A 24,532-nucleotide genomic window follows, 5' to 3' on the forward strand; every position below is an offset into this window, starting at 1 on the left:
AAGGTCTGTCTCGTTCTGAGAGAAGTTGGTTGTGAATATCCTATAAATATATTAATTGACATCCAATTTGTGGCCAATAGACCATTATCTGAAGAATATTAGAATCAGTATTCATTCCATGTTAATGTGATGATGTACTATTTTGATGTTTAGTCATTTTGGAATCCCTGACAATGGGAATATATGAAAGCAAGAACCGACTATTATAATGTCATCCAGTCATAACGCTGTTGTCCAGAAAGTGCTTATGAAGAGGTAGGTTGACTGTGCCCTGTCGAAAGTCTTCTCCTGTCCAACAGTGTTCTTAGGCAAGGGATTATCATACAACCTTAAACACTAATACTGTATGTTCCCTTTGGCATCTGTCAAAAAAACAGAGCCAATGAATTCCCAGTTTAACGGTCTGCAATCATCCAACTGTCCTAATAAAAAACAGTTCCATTCCCCTCATATGTTCTCATAAAGTAACGGTGCACCCCAGTGGCTGGGAGTGAGGAAGTTGTTGTCTCGTCTGTGTGATATAAACACTCTCTAACTCTCCAAATTCAGCACAGCTCAAACTATTGGCTTTCATATTTTGTTGAAATAATACAGGAAAGACAAAAGGGCACGCCTCTTATTATTTCACGTGCCAGGCAACATTTCTCCCTCATCGGTGCAAAGACCACTGGCCCTCCCTGTGAAATTGTGTCTGGAGGGATTAGACATTGTCTGTTGTTGAAGAATTGTATTTTATTTTTCTCTACATTTTATCTTTCCAGCCCACCTGCTCAGAGCAGGTTTGGTTGCAAGCTCCTGTAGAGAGAACCTGATAGCTAACTTTCCATTTGAAAAAGGATTTGGATTTTTTGCTACATTTTTGCTGCACTGCGACTATACTGGCACATTTTCATTATTTCATCTTCTATATAAAGTTTTTTATTTTATTTTAGTTTGAATTGATTGTTATGTAAAGGTAACTATATAAGTGCTATTTCGTAAATGATTTATTTATAAAGAACCAGCTATTTTACAACTATAAATATAGAATTGCCTTTCAAGAAACACCATGTTTAATGGCTGAGTCATGAGTCATTTGATGAACAATGCCTTTAAAATAAATGATTCATGTGTTTTCATAGAGCAAAATGTATTTACCGTGGATACAACAGTTCACTGGAGGTGGAGCGGCCATGTGCAGTGATTTTGAAGAAAAGCTGTAGTGACGGGGGGGGGGGGGGTGTGTCCGCAGCTCTGTACTAGGGTGATGTAAGGGCAGCTGCAGAGACTGATGTTTTTTCCTTCATTACTTGTCTGCTAGGCTTACATAATTGTTGCAACGTAATAGCATATATGAAACCAGTGTACTGGTCTGGGAAAGGATTATATAACTAAGTTACTGTCCAAAAAACCAAGAAAGTGAAAAGAAAAACAAGAAGAAAAAAAAAACGCAATTATGAAGGGCCTTTTTTTGTTTACACAAGTCATTTTCTCAGCATGCTAAAATCTCTCATGTGTGCTGACCTGTTTGTGAAGGAATGTTTTTCTGTCCTTTGTCAAGAATTACAGTGGTATGAATTTGTGGTAAAATCAGTGTTTTGGACAGGATATTTATTGTATTTTGTAAATGAATAGGTTTTCAATTAGAACTGAGCTGCTGGGGAAATTTCCATTCCGATTTCACCATAAATTTTTGGTTCCACAGAAATGTGGTCATCCACCTAAATAAACATTACCAAAGGGTCAGTTGAAGGTATGATAGGTCATTGTAATGGTCAACAGATGAATAGCAGCAACAAAGCTTTCAAACCACAGCACTTTATCCCTCCTCCTCCTCTGTAAACACGCTGACGTTGAAACGCCATTGGCTGTGGCAATTTTCAACCAGTGAGCTTGAAGTATTGTACAGTTATACAGTGGTTTGGTACAGTGTCGGCCCGTCAAGTGTATATTTTGAAACCCGACTATAAACACAGGCAGAGGGTAAGTCAACATATTTTTCAATGATAGGAAGGGATTTACAGTGAACACAAAAATCTTACCTATTGTACCATTAAGTCCAAGAGCCATAGCATTATGTAAATTGAATGTAGTTTTCATGTTTGCTTTATAACTTAGACAATTTGTTTTCTGCATTTGATGGTCCTTCTCATATATGTTGGTTTCATATGACCTTTGAATAAAGTTTTACTATAAAAAGCCTTAATGTTGATTCTCAGAAGTAAGTAAATATGTTTTTATTTTATTTATTTATTTATTTATTTATTTTATTAAACCAGCCTTGGAACGCTTTTCTGTTTGCAAATTCATTTAAGTTCAATAATAATTGAGTTTTTCCTTGTGGCTTGTTTCTCTTTCCAGTTGACAGTTTTTGGAGCATATGCTCTGTCTGTTATGTTTCAAGAGCATCCTCTTGTGGATTTGAAAGGGCCCTTTGTTTTAAGACTTCATAGTGAAGGCTTTGTGCAAACGTGGCAGAGAAGCAGATTCATTCTGGCCATGTGATGAAGTATATCACAGTGGGAGAGGGCAGATTCTCCTGACGTCAGCTGGCCAAAAAGACCTAGTAGATTTAGTTAAAACTGTGTACGGATTTTTTGTGTTGGTGTCTCTCAAAGACTTCCAAGAAACATGTTTATTCAAAAGGCTCAGAGCCAGAAGTACAATTGTACCATCGCCTTACAAACATCGCTGCTGAAGGTCTAGTGATCCTACACAGATGAGTTTTAACTTTCTGTCATGTGTTACATCTAAATTTGGCTTTAAGAAAGACATTATTATAAAACATTTAGAGGCTGGCTTAATGGGCCTAATGCCCAATGAAGGTTAGATTGATAAACTGTCAAGAGTGAGAGCAAGTGAAAAAGATGATTTCTGCCAAATACCTTAAACATTGGCTAATGTGGTGAGGTAAATGCAAAAATTAATATGGAATTCAGATTTTTCTGCCTAATACAGTTAGGTCCGGAAATATTTGGACAGTGACACAATTTGACGCAATTGAAGTAGACTTTCAGTTTTAATTTGACGGTATTTACATCAAAATTGGAGGAAGGGTTTAGGAATTGCAGCAATTTTCATACATAGTCCCCTCATTTCAAGGGACCTAAAGTAATTGGACAATTGACTCAAAAGCTGTTTCATGAGCAGGTGTGGGCTATTCCCTTGTTATTTCATCATCAATTAAGCAGGTAAAAGGTCTGGAGTTGATTTCAGGTGTGGCATTTTCATTTGGAAGCTGTTGCTGTGAATCCACAACATGCGGTCAAAGGAGCTCTCAATGCAAGTGAAACAGGCCATCCTTAGGCTGCGAAAAAAGAAAAAATCCATCAGAGAGATAGCAGAAACATCAGGAGTGGCCAAATCAACAGTTTGGTACATTCTGAGAAAAAAGGAACGCACTGGTGAACTCGGCAACACAACAAGGCCCGGACGTCCACGGAAGACAACAGCGGTTGATGATCGCAGGATCCTTTCCATGGTAAAGAAGAACCCTTTCACAACATCTAGTGAAGTGAAGAAGACTCTCCAGGAAGTAGGCGTATCATTATCCAAGTCTACCATAAAGAGAAGACTTCACGAGAGCAAATACAGAGGGTTCACCACAAGGTGCAAACCATTCATAAGCCACAAGAATAGAAAGGCCAGATTAGAGTTTGCCAGAACACATCTAAAAAAGCCAGCCCAGTTCTGGAACAGCATTCTTTGGACAGATGAAACTAAGATCAACCTGTACCAGAATGATGGGAAGAGAAAAGTATGGAGAAGGCTTGGAACGGCTCATGATCCGAAGCACACCACATCATCTGTAAAACATGGTGGAGGCAGAGTGATGGCATGGGCATGCATGGCTTCCAATGGCACTGGGTCACTAGTGTTTATTGATGATATGACAGAAGACGGAAGCAGCCGCATGAATTCTGAAGCCTATAGGAACATTCTGTCTGCTCACATTCAGCCAAATTCAGCAAAGTTGATTGGACGGCGCTTCACAGTACAGATGGACAATGACCCAAAACATACTGCGAAAGCAACCCAGGAGTTTTTCAAGGTAAGGAAGTGGAATATTCTACAATGGCCGAGTCAATCACCTGATCTCAATCCGATTGAGCATGCATTCCACTTGCTTAAGACAAATCTTAAGGCAGAAAGACCTGCAAACAAACAACAACTGAAGACAGCTGCAGTCAAGGCCTGGCAAAGCATCACAAAGGAGGAAACCCAACGTTTGGTGATGTCCATGGGTTCCAGACTTCAGGCAGTCATCGCCTGCAAAGGATTCTCAACAAAGTATTAAGAATGAACATTTTATTTATGATTATATTCATTTGTCCAATTACTTTAGGTCCCTTGAAATGAAGGGACTATGTATGAAAATTGTTGCAATTCCTAAACCCTTCCTTCAACTTTGATGTAAATACCCTCAAATTAAAGCTGAAAGTCTGCACTTCAATTGCATCTCGATTATTTAATTTCAAATCCATTGTGGTAGCGTACAGGGCCAGAATTATGAAAATTGTGTCACTGTCCAAATATTTCCGGACCTAACTGTATTTATGGGAAAGTGATAAAAAGTTAAATGGATGCCATGGAATGAAAAGGTTGTTTAACGGTTTTGCTGGGTATTCATCCACAAATATCTGTAATATCATTTATTATTTACACAGGTATCTAGTTTGCATTCTGAATGGATGACCGCTAACCATAATTACTTGTGGTCATGGAATAGTTGTAATAGTGGCTTGTGCAATTTTAAAGGAGTAAGCCTGGAGGTACTTGAATTGAATGTGCTATGTCAGTCTATGACACATTGGTGGTGTATTGAGGTATTGGAATTGGATTGGATTGGCTAAAATGGGCTGGTCCAAACACCAGTTGATTATTATTTTATGTGCTGTCTTCTAGATATTGCTGTACTTCATTGGCTACACTCGTTAAAACTTGTTAAAAACTGTGGGATATCACTTCTCAATGCAGTGAATGGAGCTCTTGCCAAATGCAGAAATTATCTTGTGAAATGCGCACATCTTGAAGCTTGTTCTAGGTCTTGAAATAATAATCTTAAATACAATTATTTGCACACTGAAGTTTTGGTACAATTTCATTGGAGAGCTCTGCAAGGCTGCTTGATCGATTCAGTTTACAGGATTAATCTCCAGAAACCCAGCTGCAGTTTTGTGTGGGCTGGATCTGTGTCACCAAAGCACACCAGTGGGGATGTAAAATGCAGTTAGATTCAGCAGGTGGTGAAGAGTCTTACTTTTGAGGAATTTGTAGAGAACCAACAGTAATGGGTGAGTGGTATAGGAAGGCAATCTGGAGGGTGTAGAATAGTGCTGCTCTAGCATAATGGGCCAAACTGGTGCATAGTACAGTGACCGCTTTATAGAAGTAAAAGCTCTTTTGCAAAAGCAATTTGAAATATTTTGCAAAAGCAATTGTATGACATAAATCCTATTTTTTTATGTCATTAAGTCAATTGCCATTGCATAGAATCAAGCCATACTGGAACTTACCGTGTGAGTGCAGTAAAAGACAGTGCTAATGAGTAGATGTAGAGAGAGGGAGCTGAGAGCCTGTTTGTCTGCTCATCAGGCGAACGGCCTTGAGGCTGTATTGTGATGTTTTTTTGCTGACTCTGTTGGGGCTGTTAGAGTGGAGTGTGGGTTGTTTTTTTGCTTACTCTATTGAGGCTGTTAGAGTGGAGTGTGGGATGTTTTTTTGCTGACTATTGAGGCTGTTACAGTGGAGTGTGGGATGTTTGTTTGCTGACTCTATTGGGTCTGTTAGAGTGGAGTGTGGGATGTTTTTTTTGCTGACTCTATTGGGGCTGTTAGAGTGGAGTGTGGGATGTTTTTTTGCTGACTATTGGGGCTGTTAGAGTGGAGTGTGGGATATTTTTTTTGCTGACTCTATTGAGGCTGTTAGAGTGGAGTGTGGGATGTTTTTTGCTGACTCTATTGAGGCTGTTAGAGTGGAGTGTGGGATGTTTTTTTTGCTGACTCTATTGGGGCTGCTAGAGTGGAGTGTGGGATGTTTTTTTTGCTGACTCTATTGGGGCTGTTAGAGTGGAGTGTGGGATGTTTTTTTTGCTGACTCTATTGGGGCTGTTAGAGTGGAGTGTGGGATGTTTTTCTGTAATTTCACAAGGTGCCACTTTCCCATTACCGGACCCCAGCGCCCGTAAAACCTCTAGAGTATGGTAACTAAACAGTCTTCTTGTTCCCAGGACCTCACAATGGCAGGGCTCCCAGAAAAGGTTTCTAGGAGACAGAATTAAACACTGTGCTCAGAATCCCAGTGATCACTAGGGCTATTGCATGCTTTAAAACTCTTCTTACACATAGGCCTCTAAACATGGCTAATGCCGGACTTCACGGAAGCCGGAGGGTTCAACTGATGGAGATATAGAAATAAATCATTTACAGTTTGTCTGCAAAGCTTAGGGCCTATGGAAAGCCTTACCTTGGATGAAAAAGTCATTTATCCACAATACCGAAAATAATAAAGAAAAATGGCTAAACTTTTGAAATCTATGGGCCAACTCTTTCAAAGCTAAAAATATATGTTTTTATGAGGTCCCCCAGGACTGAGAGGAAATGTATACTTGTGCCGCACTATTGGGTTTTGGCTAACATGTTAAATCAGATTGCTTCACTTTTTCAGTGTTTGTAGTTTGTTTTGAGTTTTTTGTCCCCCCCCACATCCATGTATATATTGTGTGTTTGTGTACAGCATGGTGGCTTTGTTAGAGCGTGAATATAAAGAGATGCAGAAAATAGTTTGCACAGTTCAAAGACAATATAAGATCTGAAGTGCACACGACCCACAAAGATAATCAGAACATTGCCTTTCCTCTCCCTTTTGTCTTCACTGTGCCTCAGTCTGTGAGTGTTATTCATTGGTGTAGTGTGCCAGGTCCTTGCTTTGGGTTGTTGTCTCTGGTACTTCAAAAGAAGTCTTTGTTTCACACAAGGCGCCGATGTCTTCCTGCTGACACTCCCTCCGTTCCTTAATTTCACTCAAGCAAGCCTGTGCGCACTGTGCACACATATCATTGGCCTGTAAAGTTGTAATCATTGGCTTGTAAAATTGTAAAACAGTTACATTGTGCAAGCAGTGAGTCTGTCTATTATTCTCGTCACTCCATTCCTCTGGTGACTGATAAGTTACTTTAGAGTCATTCCATGTGAAAACGGGCAATTTTAGAAAAACCTCCCACCTCATAATCTCCAATTTGGAAGCGATATTATATTTTATAAAGTTATAGTAGGGCTGTCTCTAGGTGTAAATTTCAGTCTTAAAAGGACAGCTTGAAAATCTTCACCCACTATCTGATTATATCTTTATTAGAACATGATTTACGTGCTATTGAAAATGCTCTATAATGAAATGCTCATTTGAGAGTGTATTTTTTGCTATTATTTATGTTTTTTAAAGAGGCAAAACTCAATATTTAAAATTCAAGAAGTCTTTCAGAACTCATTTAAAACAATGTGTATGCCCATTTAGAGTTAAATCAGAGAACATATGGTGGGAGCTATTGGTTGACTTGGTGTGGAATGACTCTATAGGATATTGATACTGGCATGTCTAGTTAGTTTAGTTTGTTAACTCTGAGATTTTAATTTTGTCTTTGGTATTTTTAAAATGAAATTCTTTCCTGTCTCAGGTCAAGGTGTAAAAGTAATTTGAAAATGATAAAATAATAGGCATTTAGACATGCCATGTTGTCACTATTATTAGCCCTGAATCTCTATGGATGTGCATCTGTTACGGAGTGCCATACTCCCTACCTCATAAGCCCTACCTATTAAGGTGCAGCTGGACATGCTGCTATGGATGCCAACATGCAACATCTGTGGGAAGTGGGTGGTACTGAGGTGCCAGAGAATGTGGCCTGGATTTTCCCAGATTTGGGCTAATCCCTCAATTTACCTCATCACAGTTATACTAGTAGAGGCCAAGAGCTGCAGTCATTGTGCTTTTTTAGATGCTGATAATTCCGATTCTTAGGCATAATGATCCAGCTTCTAATACCATGTCCAAATTTGTTTTGCCACATTTGTTCTGCTCTCCACATTATTGTGTATGCTGGTAAGTGAGGTTCAATAATTGATTGTGTTGTTGTTTCCGTATGTGAAAAAAGAAGAACATTTACAGGGTTGCTTTGATTAAGTAATGTCAGTAATTTTGATGGAGAATGATATGAAGCCGGACCAATGCCAATTTCATTTGCAACCAAAAATATAAGCACAACCTCACTGATGTTGCCAGAACTTGATACACGCCAACATGCGCATTTCCTATATTAAAGTGGCAACCTATGATTTCCTTGGTTTTGGTGGATTTAGTGCAAACCCATGATGATCATAACGGGTCCATTATATGTTTTAATTCCCATAGTTCCTCGCGACATAAAGCTATCTCACACGTTTTCACTTTACGACTTTCAATTATTGTTGTAAAGTTACTTCAAACAAAGACAACTGTGCTCAAACACCTTCTCTTGTGTTTATGCCGCTCAAACTGTCCTGCGTTACTGCCAGACGTTTGTGCCATTCAATCTACGCTTCTCCGTACTCACTTGTTTCACCCATTCCATGGTGCTGGTTTCCCTGTGTACATTTACATACAGGGTGGGAGTTTATATAAAAACTATAAAAATGAAATTAAAGAAAGCAAAGGGTTTCAATTAGAGAAATGCCAGTGGGATTATGTCTCAAATATGGTATTTGTTCATATAAAAAATTGTAGATTGCCACTTTATGGATGATTCAGAGATGTTGGCCAACCAAAAGCAGTCGATAGGAGAATACTACTGAATCAATCCAGATTAAGTAAAATGTGTATACATTGTGGTTTCCCAGAAATGTTGAGTTCATGTGTTCTTGTGTACTTTTCCTCTGCTCTCTTATCTCTGTCACCCTATCTCTATCTGTCTTTCACTCTTTTATCTTTCGCAGATTCTCTCCCAATTCTTCAGTCCCTCCTTGTTTATGACGCCAGCTTAGACTCTAAGCAGAAAACATGAACCAGTCCTTGTTCTGCATGCATAACCATTGCGCAAGGACCTTCATAAATCCTTAAAAAGCCCTTGTTCTTCCAGACAAACGTTGAGCAGAGGCAGCAGCGCATGATAAAGAACCGCGAGTCAGCTTCGCAGTCCCGGAAGAAGAAGAAGGAATACTTGCTGACCCTGGAGGCCAGGCTGAAGGTGGCGCTGTCTGAGAACGAAAAGCTTAAGTGTGAGAACGGCTCGCTAAAGAAGCAGCTGGAGGGTCTGGTGACGGAGGTAAGGAATACTGACCCAACAGCACGACACTGCTCTGTAAACACGGGCCTGAGATCTGTCAGTTGTTTTTCGGAGTTTCTCCTTAATTCATGTGGTTGACGTACGAGTTAATGTATAGGATGTAAATGTTGACCAAAATCTAAGAGAGTGGTCTGTAGAATGTTCATTTGACAGCCAGTCTCAAACAGAAATCAATCAATGTGATGGATTGTCTCCCTTTTTTAACCTTCTAGAACGGTGTTCTGAAAGCTACAGCCCCCAAAAGGAGAACTGTGTGCCTCCTGGTGGTCCTGGTGTTCCTCATGATGAATGCTGGCCCACTGAGGTAATTAGAAAAGTCATGTGTTAACAGAGAACTGTCTGGATTAGTGACCTTAGGGGTCACTAATGCAAATTGTTTCCTGCTTGCATGAATCTCCTCTTAGCAGTGCTGAATGCTGAATTCATTGTCCGCACAATTGGACCAAGGTCATTAGGCAGAGATTGGATAAGTCAGATTAGGCACTAAGAGGCATTGAATAATAAGCAGAAACTCTGTGACCGCTACATTTTACTTCTCAATGTAAAAAAAGCCCGCAAATCTTACAGGTACCTTGCGGTGATGATGCTAATTTTCAATCCATTTTCGGTGACTGTAGACCAAATGGGCTAACTGTTGTGTCTTCAACAGACCATAGTCCAGGTAGCACCTAGCGATGAAGGGGAAGTGTATTCTTTGACGCTGTCGTTGCTCCTCAGATGGAGTTAATCATGACATTTCTAAAGTGAGTCTTACATGTAATTGCAGCACGATACATTTTTAATTTGATGTAATGGACAAATGTCAAGCACTAAGTTTTGTTCTGTTGATCTCCAAATGATAGTTCAGTCAGTGTGAATGTATTCTGTCAAAATTATGTGCTATGCAACCAAGGTTTTATTTATTTATTTTTTATTTTATTTTTGTTGTTGTTGTGAGTTCTCTGTCTACATGAATGAACATTCCCTAACAGCTAATATTGGTGGTGTGGATGGGAGGCTCTAAAGCCACCAATGAAGTACATGCCTGAACAGCTTGTGTGGGCTGTGTGGGTATCGCCTTTCGTTGTTTTCAGACATTTATGCTAATGTTTGGGGATGTAGGTTCATGTGGATGGCAAATTAATTAAAACCTATTTTCATTAACCTAGTTAATGACAGTTTACTGCATATTACTTGTTGCTTGTGTACAGTGCATACATTTTGCAGTTGTCTAATAATTTCCCCAGCATGCTGTTTGATTGGCTTTTAATTTTAATGGAAGCCAGGCTTGACTCAAATGGAGCTGATTAAGCGCAGGACTGGAAAGTTGGATGAGAGCAGTGCAGCTTTGACTTTTCCATGCTCTCAGTCTTTGAAGGACTCAAAATGTGCAGCTTTACTTTCAAGCTGTAGAAATACATTCATTTTTCTAATCAAGTCATTGTGGGTGTGTTTCACTGGTACTGCTGAACTACACTCAAGTCAACTGTGCCCTGTGAATGTTTTTTAAAATAATATTAGTTTGATAATAGTTCAGGGTAGTTCAGGACCCCATGTCAGTTTGTAAGCTTTTGCAAGTTTATCCTTGGATTTGCATACTTTGACACTTTCCTGAGCTCTTTTTAAATCTGTTGGAGGCCCATATATTTCATATATAATACTTGTATTGTCACCAGACTTGATATCTACAATATTTGGAAGGACAGGTATCACCTCAAACAATAGTTTAATCATGTTCACTCAGTGAGCACTTTATATTAGGTATTTATTAGGCTTAATTTTTTATTTTATTTTATTTTTTTACTTATTGGTCTTCTGCCGCTGTAGCCTCTCCACTTAAGTGGTTTGATGTGTTCTGTGTTCAGAGATGCTCTTCTGCATACCACTGTTGTAATGTTTGGTTATTTGCATTACTGTCACCTTCCTGTCAGCTTCAACCGTGTGGCCCTTCTCTGACCCACGGAACGGCTGCTCACATGTTTTTTGTTTTTCACACCATTCTCTGCCAACTCTTTGAGAGACTTTGGTGCATGACAATCACAGGAGATCAGCCGTCTCTGAGATATTCAAATCACCTTGTCTGGCACCAATAATCATTCCACGGTCAAAGTCACTTTGATCACATTTCTTCCCCATTCTGACATTTGGTCTGAACAACAGCTGAACATATTGACCACATCTGCATGATTTTATGCATTTAGTTGCTGCCACATTAAATATTTGCATTATCAGGCTGGTGTACAGATCTACCTAACAAATTGCTCACTGATTGTATATTTGGGCCTGGTTCAAAATTGTGTTGCTTTGTTCAATCATATGGGCAAAACAAGTTTGCTTCAATTGCTTGAGTGATAGGGTGCCTCCTATTTACCTTATTCCAGATTTGACAATTCCTGAATATGTCTTTATTGAACGTGGCTTTTGTGGGAGTTAGACTGCATGCAGCTGGTTGAGATTCGGTCTGGAGGTTTTTTGTGTTTCCCCCAGGCTGTTGCGTGGGAACTCCAGTTCTAAGCTGTCAGCCGGGACCATGAACAGTGGCAGACATCTGCTGGGCGTCTCCCCTGACGGAGAGAACCTCATAGGCCGGGAAACACCTGAAACCACCATTCCCCAAGCCCCTAACAGGTAATTATGTGATGCTTGTGCGTGTGCTGTGCTCAACCCACTGGAAGGCCAAATGGTCCTTAAAACGTGCTACGCATTTTATTTCTCATGTGTAATTTGGATTTATGGTGTGCTGCAGTTAGAATGTGTTCTGAATTAATATCCTTAGCTATGTGTCATTTAACAATCATTTGTCAAATGTTAAATATCAGTGGCTCTTTCAGTTTAATTTATAGCATTTAAACAGGTCAATGCGTAACAAGGCCCAATGAAATGAGCACAGCAGACCATCGTGCATATTGACTAAAGCTGGTGGGAGGGGACACTGTGTCCGTTTCTTCTCTGTTTTCACTCTGAGACGTGGCTCAGCTTCTATATTCTGCCAGATTCTGATACTGGGGTCTGTTTCCTTACTAATGAAAAGCTGTTTAGACATCTGAGCACTCATTCTTATGGTACATGAATAACATTTATTATTTTTACATAGCAATACTGCTACTGACCGGGAGTGCACGTCTGTTGGTGGCAGAGTGACATTATTTGACCGCAAAAGCTCTGTGTAAAGCTGAGTGAATAATGGTTTTGAGTAAACCCGATCGGGAATCACACGGCACACTGGAGCAAGTGCACCCACATTGTTTCTGTCAATGTTGCAAATGCATCTGTTTCCAATATTTGTGTGTTACATGGTGATAGTATTTTCAGAGCGTTTAGTCTGTGGCTTGCATTTACTCCCCCTATTTAGACTCAAATCACACACCATTAAACCTCTGCTGTTGTCAACCTCTCCTTCTGGGCCCATGTGTATGTCACTGCTAGAAACTCCCTACATTTTGGGCTTACTTCGAGAAAGGCCTGTACAATACAGTTTAAGACCCAGTATTGACTCTGGAGAAACTGTGTTTGGCTCCAAGTCCGCTGTAATGAATTCAATGGTCCTCCCATGTGTCTGGTATGTTGAGATGTTCTCAAATCCATGTGGGGAATTAACACAGTTCATTGTCTCCATATCCGGGCTGTGTATAACAGGGTAAAATCAGCATGAATATAGTTTATAAGCAGGTAGCCCTGTAATTTCCACAGAGGTGGCTTTTCGATTAAAATAAGTTGATGGCAACTAAGTAATATTAAAAGTCATTTATCGTTCTAAATAAAAGTAAATTAAATGTGTACAGATTCAGACTTAACCAGACTGCATGTCAAAAGCATGATTGCTAAAATGAAAAGCTGTTGGTTCCATGCATTTTCAGCTTCCTGCAAAATTAGCATTCATGACATAGCCTGTGAGAGCAGCTGTTCTTGGAGGTGCTGGTTCCACAGTTTGGAGAAGAAGGTCTCATAAGCAGCATGGCATTGCTTTAGAGCAGCCACTTGATCACTCTGCTGAACGGATGCTGTACTCGCTCTGTTCTGCCCTGTCCTGTGAACATGCTGGACTATTTAATACTACAGTACCGATCAGGAGGAATGTAGGCAGGGTTCACACAGTGGCTCCTTTCAAGACAATGGGTTTATTGTCTTGGCTTCTTCTCCCTCCATTCCTCAATCTCTTCTTCCCTCTCTCCCTCTTCTCAGATATGTGGCCCCAGAGAAGAAGGCCCTGATGGTGGTAAAGAAGGAGCCCCTCTTCCTTGGGCCCCCACCACCATGCCAGCCCTCCATAAACAGGACCAAGTCTATCAAGTCAGTACCCCCTTGATTGACTTCCCTTTGAACCTGTTCCCAGCATCTGTGCTGACTCTCCCCTCCTGCTGGCCAATCACTTGTTAGATAATTCCTCTACCACTGCCCACTCCTCTTCAGGTGGCTCACATATGGCCAGGACAAACATGTCAAAGCCTTGTGGCTACTTGTTACATCAAAGCCATCATTTGTCCCAGTGCATTTTTCCTTAGTTAAGTGAAAAAACAAGTCGGAGAGTTTTTGGAGCAACATCAGTTAATTCCTTCGTATCTAATCACTTTAATGTTGTTGTCCATTAAGCAAATTCATTTCAGTCTATCTTTATAAAAAATGTTTTATTTGTATTAGCTTTCATTTACAATAATCTCCCCTTCACAAGAACTAGTCACCAGTGAGACCTCAATAATACTTTGTGCACTGCACAGTCTGTTTGAGTGACTGCTCTTGTCCACTGCAGGATGGCCCATGAGCTGCGGGGGTGGGTCCATCGGCACGAAGTGGAGAGGACGAAGACCAGACGGATGACCAACAGCCAGCCCAAAATCAAAACAATCCTGGTAAGCTGGTGAAAACAACCGAAGGACTCGTTCAGAACAAGGCTCTGCCTCGACTGCTCCTCACACCTTCGTTTGTGCTGGAAAAGCCACTGTGAAGCACCACCAAGTCCATGCTACTCACAAAGTTTCTACACTGTTGAAGTGTTTTGGCTTCTCGCAGGGTTCTTTATGTTTATTGAATGATACTTACTAAGTGTATTAAGCTCTTTGGGTCTTGGCACTGCTTGGTGTCTCTAAATAGATTTCAAAGTCTGTTTACATTTAGCCTGACAATGCATGGACAGCGTGCGGATAGCTGTCTGCGAGTTTGAAAGTGATCCAGCTGCCCTGGGAAAGTATAAACAGCCGGTGAAAAACATTTTTGCCTTTAGATTCTCCTGCTTTGTTTCAGCTGCCTGGAATCATCTGAAAGCTTTCAGTGTCTGCCGCGACACTGACAGATTGATGCTAATGGGGCTGCCATAGAATATTTTGCTGATATAGATTAATCTAATTTGTCATGGAGAGCTCTCCTCTTGGCTCTATTGAGTTTCAGCTGAAGAATGTGTCCGGTGAAAGAGAAGATTTGTCTATGTCAGTTAGGGGGCTGTAAAACACGATCTGTTATTAAAGGATCTCCATGAGTGACAGTAGGTAATTTGGTAGTTTTTTTGGTAGTTTTTCCCCCTCTTTTTTGCATTTAGTATTTTGGAGGTATTTAGTTTTCATGAATACTATCATTTGTCATAGTTGTTGTGGAGGCAAATGGAAACCAATGATCGAGGAATATGCTGTTTTAAAACTAATGTGTTTCAGCAATCACACGAGACTGAAGCACATGCCAAAGTATTCCACATCTGTGTAGAAAGATCTCCCATCATCGTGTTTCAAGGTGCTACCAAACTGAAATCCACCTCTTATAGGTTGCCCTAGATTGGGAATCCATGTTTTAAGAGCTTCAGGAGCTTTGCACAGGAAATGCTTTGATCTCTGATGCAGTTCCTGCCCTCAAGGCTGCTGGTATCCTGTTCTCTGAAGGAAGTCAGTCATTTGGGGAGTCATTTGGTCCCAAGTGGATCATGTCAGCATAGGGCCCCTTAAGCTTCAAGGCGTTTGTCAGAAATAGGGTGGCCAAGTTGGATTGAATAGCAACTCCAGTAGGGTCTTTGGCCATGCTTGCTTCGTATATTTTGTTTCACTGGAATTAAGTGGCCTTTGAGCTCAAAGGCAAAACCTTTTAACGAGCAGATGTAAACACTTTGCATTGCCCTGTTTTTAGATTGAGTTTATGAACAGGCACTGCATGTCTGTAGTATTCTCAGGGGCAGCAGGGAAAAGAGTCTGTCCTTGTGTTTGCATTTGACTGGCCTCTGAATACTAAATGAACACTATATTTAGAATGAGGTGAACTGGTTTGTAGTGGTAATAAAATACATTGGTGGTCTTTCCTAGATATAAATGGACAGCTGAAACCTTATTGTTTATGATAAATGTTTGGATAACAGTTTGAAGACCAGCTTCAACAGATTTTTTTTTCAACAGAGCTTTCGGTGCATAATTTTGTCTCTAGATTCAGTAGAGTAAGCATTTTTTGGTTTTCTCAGTGCTGGCATATACTGTATTTGCACTACTTATGTGCCAATGGGAAGTTATTCCAAACGTTATTCCATATTTCAGCTTAGCAGTGACGAGCATCTCAGTAGGTTTAAAAAAAAAATCTTTTTTTTGTATGCTGCCAAGGGGTGTTTGTATCTTCCGCTCTATGCTTTAGACCCCGCAGGTTTTTGATGTAGTCCATCTTTCTTCAGATTCAGACCAACATTGTGAACTCTCTTAATTTTTGTCCCATGAAATTGTTAAAATCCAGACAGCCATAGATGTGCATACACACACACACACACACACACACACACAAAGTAGGTTCAAAGAAAATGTTGTCATCATTGACTGTTCCCACTGGTCTCAGGACTCTGGGCTTATGCAGTGTTTGTCAGTAATGTGTAGTGAAAAAATGATAAACACAGGCTGAGAGAAAGCTTGTTGAAAGCCTGAAATTCCAGACTTCCTACAGTCTGTGGCGGGGCTTTCCCTGGTCTAAATTAAACTCACAACTTCAGAACTTCAAACTCACAACTTCATGGGGTGATGTGGGGGGGCATTTGCTGGAAGTGGAAGTGTAACAGTGGTTTATTTAATATTCTAATAAAAATGTAACAAATAATTTAATTGGATTGTTATAGTTATTATAGAGATGCATTTGTAACACATTTCAACCGTAAACATCTCATGACCCTTTCAAACGTATTGTTATTGGAAATGTTAACTGTTAATTGAGCATCAACAGAAACAAAACGGAGTCATCTGCCTTTATTATGTGGGTAACTGGCCATTGTTTCAGTCTAGTGTTCTGTTTTCTTAACAACACAAACCAGCTAAAATGAAGTGAATTTTAAAATGTTCGGTGCATTTTAAAATGCAGACTGCTTGAATATTTTGATTGAAACCTCATTTGAGTCTTTTTTTTTTTTTTTTTTGCTTTACCATTAGACAAGAACACACGCATGTACATCTTTCATAACTAACAACTTCCTTCCAAATATGAATGTATATTTCAAATGTTTGTAGTATCGGTCAATGAGAATGCTTTGGTGTGAGCATTAGTCCACATTATTGTTGATTGGCTTACATAAACACACCGTTTTGAAAAATGACTTGTTTGTGAGAGCTAGCTGTTACCCAAGTTTAGCATCGAGATACGCTCCTACTCCGCACCACATATGGCAACCATGCACTGCACCAAAAACTGTTGTTCTGGATTATTTTTGAACTTAATATAATAAATAATGATGAATTTGTTGGGTCAAGTCAACATTGATGGCCATTTTCCCAGATGGTGCTTGAGTTCATCTCACAGGCTTGCTATTCTGCTGGGAAGACCCTGGGAAAAGTGCTTTTAACTAGGGGGAAGATTCGTCAGCAGATGTTTATAGCTGTAGCAGGTGTTACATTGAAGGCAGTCTGAACGTTTCCTGTCATTATTGCTCATGGTATATGTGTAGATTGGAGTGTACTCTGGGACTTTACGGCTGATTGGTGTGTGACTCCGTTATTGCCCCTCTCTGACAATTAGCTCTATTACACCTTCTCCCTTTGAACTGTTGATTTTGAAGCTCTGCGCTCTTAGGGGAAGATTCCATTTGGCTCTCCTCATTGCAGAGGAGATGTTCTGAAAGGTCTCACTCCATCACACATTTCTGCTGATTTGAGTAATGTGTTTGTGAGAGGATGTAAGCCCTTGTGGACTGGGGAACAGGTGGATCAAACAGTTTGCAGTTTGCTTCCTCATCTCCAGCTGTGGATTGGGATGACGTTTTCCAGGGACCAGTTCCTTTTCTCCCGATCCGATCCCTCATTATTCAGAGCTCGCCAAGGATGGTGTATGGTCTGGCCATTATGACAGTTTTTCAGTAGTTATTGTCTTGATTCCCTAAGAATATTCAGTTTTATGTATAGAAAAAATAATAGTCTGTTCCATGTTCCCCATCTGTTCTTTAATCATGGGGAGGGCCATTGAGAACATGTTTTTTTCTTTTTCAAGCCCAAGAGCCCTGCAAAGTGAGAGCACAACCCTAGCTCTCTGCTCACATATTATGACGTCATTCTGAGCTGACCACTTGAGTATGACTACTTTCTCACCCAGCCAGCCAAAACAGTGCACTGGAAGCCTACATTAAGCATATTACAAGACGTGTGGGATAATGATTCCATCAGTCGCATATGCAAGCAAGATTTTTGGAAGTTGGCCTTGCAATGTGTGTTCAGCTGTCCTTCTGTCACACATGCTGAGAGCAGAGGTTTTTTTTCTGATCTGTGATGCCCATTGTCAGTTTCATAGAATTCACAATGCAATGAAAGTAAGACAGTTGATCTGCATGTGTTCTTTTTTCAAATTAGATTTCTATGACCACATGTGCTAAAGTGGAATTCAAAGCATATTTTATAAAACACACTTATTTTTCTTTGGATAAGACTGGCAGATTTAAATTCATTTTTATTCTGAATCTGCTGCTCCGTTGGTTGCCTTTTGCTGGAAAGTGATACATTAATAACAGATTTGCATAGTGTGAGTCTGTCCTCTTGTTACGACCCAGGTCTTGGGTCAGGCCGTGGCAGGGTAAAGGATAGGGAGATGGAGTGTAGAATGGGGAGGGGGGAATGAAACAAACACTGCAGACCGACGAGTAACTCTGGTCCTGTCTGCCTAAACCAATCTCAATAAACTTTGGCAAGTCTTCAAAAGCTTACCAGGCTCAAAGTGGCATGTAGCCAACCCCCAACAGAGATCAAGTCTCCTCCCAGGATCGCCTTCAAAAATAATAAAGGAAAGAAAACAAAGAAAAATAATAAAGTGTCCCGTTGGAAGGATGCAATCCAGCTGGAGACACTCTAACTTTACCGGAGCCAGTATACGGCAAGCAGAAGGGCAAATCAAAGGCACAGTAAGGGTGGGCTAACAGGGTCGAGCATGAGTGAGGCACTGGGGCGAACAGATCAAAAAGGGCTGGGCAGAAATTAGAGTCATAAGGGAGGCAAGGGTCAAAATCCAATTAGCAGCCAAATCAAAACAGGCTAGGTAAGAGTTGTAAGTTGAGCACAAATACGGTCATACGCAAGTCAAGTCGAAGCAATCACTAATCAGTCACAAATGCAAAGGGTCTGCCCAGAACAGTAGGATTGGTGGCCTTTTAAAAGAAATGAGCGGAAATTGCCAATTTGTGGCAAACCGGAAGTAAGATGAAGATACTTGTGCATCCAGATACAAACGCTTATGACAGAGGTCGTAACGCCTCTCCATTCTGCGAGCAGGCCATTCTCAGTTCTCACCAAACCTTCTCTCCTCTTCCACAGAAATCGCCAGACGAGAAGGCTGAAGTTGCTCAGATCGTGAGTGTTCAGTACACGGATATGTCTGAAAAGTGAGTCTTCTACCTGCTCCAATGCCATTAAACATACACGCAAACAAACCAGTGCATAAATAAATGAAATCAATGTATGTTCTTATTCAAGCCCCGCAGTAATGTCTTCCAGGCAAAGTATGTCTCATGTGCCTTGCTGTTATAGGTGTGTATATCAATGACTGTTGATATTTGGGTTTCATATAGTTTGTTTTTAACCTTCCATATTCTTACAATGCCTGTAGGTGTGCTGTGCTCTGGTCCGCCCCAAAATCTGTGTTTGCGTGGATTTCATTTGCTCCTGGCCTCAATTATGTGCCTCGGGCAATGGACCCTGCCAACACTTCTATGTTTTAATCCTGCTGTAAACCCAAAATGGTGCCCTTTTTGCTTTTGGGTGAACAGACACTTCTTCTGAGTGCCAGTAATGCTCTAGACCCCTGCTCTGGCTTGCTTGTGGTCCTGCGACATTGTATTCCTCCTCATTATTTCCCTCTGGCTACAGTCGGCATTTAGCTCTGCCGATAGTGTTTTGTGTTTTAATGGAGAGGATAGATAGGAAGGGATATTGTGCCACCTTTTTAAATGGCTCAAATGCAGTGTGAAGTAACAGGACCATAGTATCCATGCAATTAATCAATTAGTAGTAAAATAATGTTGTACATATATTTTTTCCTTTAATTGAAAATGTTAATTTGCTAAGTTTCACAGCTTACAGATCATTTCACAGCATTGAACTCGTAGATAGGAAGAAGATCTTTGTAATTTCCACATCTTTCTGATCAGGCATGATATAAATTGGTATCAGTTGATTTTAAAGGGTTTTGACCATTGTGGCTTGGTTATTGACAGCCATTTCCTCTTCTCCCCAAGGAGTCAGGGTAGTGAACTTCAGGTCTACTACGCCCCACACCGCAGTCACTACGACTTCTTCGAGGAGATCCACCGTCGGGGGGACACCTTCTACGTTGTTTCCTTTCGCAGGGTGAGCAGAGCTTGTAGGCACTAAGTTTATTTGTGTGCAGAATCAGACTATACAGTGATTTGTGGTAGGCATTCTTGACAAACGGCGGCACGGATGGTGCAGTGGGTAGCACTGCTGCCTCACAGCAAGGAGGTCCTGGGTTCGAATCCCCGTCGGCCGGGGCCTCTCTGTGCGGAGTTTGCATGTTCTCCCCGTGTCTGTGTGGGTTTCCTCCGGGTACTCCAGTTTCCTCCCACAGTCCAAAGACATGCAGGTTAGGCTGATTGGAGAGTCTAAATTGCCCATAGGTATGAGTGTGTGAGTGTGTGAGTGTGTGAGTGTGTGAGTGTGTGAGTGTGTGAGTGTGTGAGCCCTGAGATGGACTGGCGACCTGTCCAGGGTGTATTCCTGCCTTTCGCCCAATGTATGCTGGGATAGGCTCCAGCCCCCCTGCGACCCTGTTCAGGATAAGCGGGTTCAGATAATGGATGGATGGATGGATTCTTGACAAACACTCCACAGAAAAACTACGTCAATTTAAGATGCATTTCAGTTATTTCAGACTCCCGCATTGTTGTTCCGTTTATGTAGAGATTAACTGCAGCTTTTGGCTCAGCCAAATAGAGCTAGCAATGTGGTATTTAATTGATATTCCCATCTTTGAATTGCCATATTCACCATTCCAGACCCAAATGTTGTCCAAGTGACAACATAGCTTCATGAGCAGATGGGCTTCATGGTTCCTTTATATTATGTTTCCAGTTTGCTAGTACAGATTAAAGAAGTTATTAGGAATTAATTCATTTTGCTTCCAAAAGCTTGCAAAATCCAATTAGCAGCCAAATCAAAACGGGCTAGGTAAGAGTTGTAAGTTGAGCACAAATACGGTCATACGGTCATACTGCTGAATAATGTAATATTGTATGCACTGCGGCATATTAATATTGTACAGAATTATCAAAAGGTGAAACATTCAATATAAGTAATGCAGATTCCTGTTCAGATTTACTGTTGTCTTCAGCACTATGTAAACTCCTGAAATCGGGGATAACAAATTAACTCTATCCAATTTACGCTTTAATTGGCTAGAATGAGAGTATTGGGGCTGATGTGAAACCCAAGCATATTGGAGTTCATGTCCAATATTAATTTCAAAGAAAATACATTTTGAGTAGAGTTCAGACAGGGAGACATATGCCCGTATTGGTTCCAAACCTGAATATAAACTCTAATCCACATTTTGTTGGATTAGGGATAGAGTTGGATTTGATATCCTCTAGTAAATGTATCGTTTGGGGGTAAAAAATACTACTGTGAATCATTTTCCCCAGTGCTGAGCGTGAATCCTCAAAAGGATTGCAATGCTTTTGCACCTGTTACAGTATACTGCTGCTCATACCATAAAAACACGATATGGGATTCACAAAACAGCTGCAGTGGGTTTAGATTGCCCAACCAGGGAAATAGTGACACAGTACACCATCTAGGTCATGCATATTTAAGTTATGTTGTGTTATCTGCATGAATTTGTGCTCCAGAGTGACTCATTTTTATGCAAATTAAGCTCTCTACAGGGTGTGTCCAATTCACAAAAATGACCACAAATTACTACTTGCAGAAAGCATGGATATTTTAAGACATCCTGATACCTGCTGGTGATTAGGCACAGTCTGTGTAAACCCCACAGAATGTGTAAACTTGCCAGTGACCATGGCAACTGTCTTTAGTTGCAAGACAAAGACACAGCATGTTAGGCATGCAAAAGAGCAGATATTCCATAGAAGGGTGCCCCTCTTTGAATGAACAGAGACAGAAGTTATTTGTTTGTACAAGCTGGGTCATACGTAGATGCCATTGAACCTGCTGGCTGTAATTTGTTTTGTGCTATAATTTAAGTATACTATTTTATTGTACAGAAACAAATATTTAGACCTACCAATTACCCATTCCATCCAATTTTCCAATCCTTACATTCACTCGGAAAGCCCAATTCTAAGCCCAATTCATGTCACAAGCCCAGTTGATCCAAGAGATACTGAACTGGTGCATCTGGTCATTCAGCCATTTTCTGGCTCTATGGGTTCTTTTTGTTGCCATTATATTCATTTGTGTGCTCCAAATTTAAATGTATGCCTTGTGAAATTACAGGCAAGTTTCAATTGAATGTATTTGAATCAGTGCCTGCTGAGTAAAAAAAAAAAAAAAAAACAGGTATAAGTGAAAGCGGCTTTTTAATTTTGTACTTTGTACGCTGCATCCAAGAACACCTACTACACTGATATTGTGTACCATTGAGTTCCAGTCGTTCTGTTGTTGCTAAATTTCTCAAATAGTAGTCTTTGCAAGTCAACATTGACTTGCCTTGCCAAGACCCCCAGCTCCTGTTCAAGATCTTTGTCCCAAACATTATGGAGCATACTGTATATGCTCAAAAGGGTCACTTTAAGATTGGATAGTAATAAATACAGTTGTATGCAAAGAATTTGGCATCCTTGGTCAAAAAACCTTTTACAATAATATCTCGGTGAACAGAAGCAAACTAGAACTGTAAAAATAGTTTAACATAAGACCTTTCTGCTCATTTTAAAGCAAGATTGCTTTTTATTTTCAATTTTGCTGTTTACAAATGATAAAGGGCCCTGTGCTAAAGTTGGGAACCCTTATTATTACTGAGATTTTTCTTCATTACTTTTTAAAAAGATTATTACTACGGCACAGACCCAGGTGATGTACTGTTAGGGCTTCAATAAGTCAGGTGAATACAATTCCTGGGCTGAACCTTTTATTCTGAATTGACTTCTAAAGTATCCAACTGCGGTGGCTATCGTGTCTGGTGTTAACAACCATCGGTTCCTCTAAACCGTTGCCCAAGGATGTCAGAATGAAGATGGTTAATTTCCTCCAGGAAGGAGAAGGCTACAAAAAACTCAGCGTTTCAAACTGCCAATTTCCGCTGTTTTATTAGAAAAGGGAAGATAAATGGAGCAGTTTAAGTCGATGCAAGGTCTGGAAGACAAAGAAATGTTCAGATAGAATGGCCTGAGACCTGGTGAGAAATTCTGAAGAACCCACACATCACTGCAAAAGAGCTGCAAAAAAGAGTAGCAGGCACAGGTCTAGATGTTCACAGTACAACAATCCAACGTACTTTAAACAAAAAAGACCTGCATGGCAGAGTTGCCAGAAAGAAGCCATTCATATGACCTCAAGGTATCTTTTGGAGAAAAAAGGGTGAAGCCTTTGTAGAGAAGAACACCTTACCAACTAATAAGCAAGGAGGTGGATCCATTATGCTTTGGGGTTGTGTGGCTGCTGGGTGCACAGGAAATATTGTGCAAGTGGTAGGAAGAATGGATTCCACCAAATATTAACGCATTCTAGAGGCTAACGTTCAAAGGTAAGTCCAGACATTGATGTTGAACAGAGGTGCATACCTCAAAATCAACCATGAAGTATCTCCAGGAAAGACGAATAGCCACCACAGTCCCCAGGCTTGAATATTATGTAAAATCTGTGGAGAGATCTCAACATGCCACCCATGTTTTTCAGGTTCTCTCAATTCCACATTTTTTATTTTCAAGTTTCATTTGAATGAGAGAAACTAAAAAGATATAGGTGTAACAAATTCAAGTAAAAAATTAGGTTTATCCAATTAAGCATTTTTTGTTTTAAAAACTGATGTAAAGATTTCTACATGTTTTAAGGGGTCATTGGGGTCACATTTATAGAAGACAGGAGTTAGAGTGTTACTTAACAAAAAGGTGCTATAGAAGCAGCCTGTTTTCTAAAGGCAAGGTCGGAACTAGCAGTCACTTCTCACGTCATTGTCCTTTGTGTATCTGACTGATTGTCACACACCCATGGTGGCCATGCATCACCCCAAATGGTGACATTGTGACCACAGGCGTACTCTGTAACAATGGCTCTCCCTCCAGAGGTCAAGTATTAATGCAGCAGCCTATAAAAGCCCTGAGCATAGAGCTGTGCCTTTGTCATCTTCTCTTTCATTCAGCCCTGCGTCGCCTGTGCTTGAAAGCCAGTGACTTCGCAACCCGCAAATGTTCCAGATCTTTACTTTCTTCTTGGTCAAGAGAAAACCATTTCTGTTCAGCTCATGAACCACAGACCGAAATATGTTAGTATTTTCTTGCCTGGAGCTAAAATGAAAAAGCATTTACAATCCCCTTCCCTAACTAGATCATAAGTATACCTTTCAGTGACTCACTGAGGCCAGCCCTTCTGAGGTTTTGGGACTCATCTTGAGTGTTCTTCCAGCTCGCTGACTAATTGTGAGAGAGCAAGTCCCATTTCTCTGATAAGGCACCAGTCGGGCGATCCCAAACGCGTCCCTCCTCACTTCATTGCAGCCATCGGCTCTGGCAGCTCTGATAGGATTCCTTTGTGCTGCCGTCATCCCCATGCCCGGCCCTGTCATGTGTCCCGGGATCGCATGTCCGCCTTTGGCTTCCACCACCGGGTGTTCCCTCTGACTCCCATTTCCAGGGCTCCTATC

The 24,532-nt window shown here is 40.7% G+C and overlaps 1 protein-coding gene across 1 annotated transcript in view; it reads left to right on the plus strand.

Annotated features, from left to right (window-relative positions):
* atf6 (activating transcription factor 6) overlaps positions 1-24,532 on the plus strand; it is a 46,634-nt gene that overhangs the window by 10,761 nt on the left and 11,341 nt on the right. The window contains exons 8-14 of the mRNA XM_061238229.1: positions 9,089-9,274; positions 9,508-9,599; positions 11,762-11,902; positions 13,457-13,564; positions 14,022-14,121; positions 19,009-19,076; positions 19,929-20,040. Of these exons, the coding sequence (XP_061094213.1) occupies positions 9,089-9,274; positions 9,508-9,599; positions 11,762-11,902; positions 13,457-13,564; positions 14,022-14,121; positions 19,009-19,076; positions 19,929-20,040 (807 nt within the window). The remainder of the gene's footprint in view (positions 1-9,088; positions 9,275-9,507; positions 9,600-11,761; positions 11,903-13,456; positions 13,565-14,021; positions 14,122-19,008; positions 19,077-19,928; positions 20,041-24,532) is intronic.

The sequence above is a fragment of the Conger conger genome, chromosome 4 (assembly GCF_963514075.1).
Source record: "Conger conger chromosome 4, fConCon1.1, whole genome shotgun sequence".
Classification (NCBI taxonomy): domain Eukaryota; kingdom Metazoa; phylum Chordata; class Actinopteri; order Anguilliformes; family Congridae; genus Conger; species Conger conger.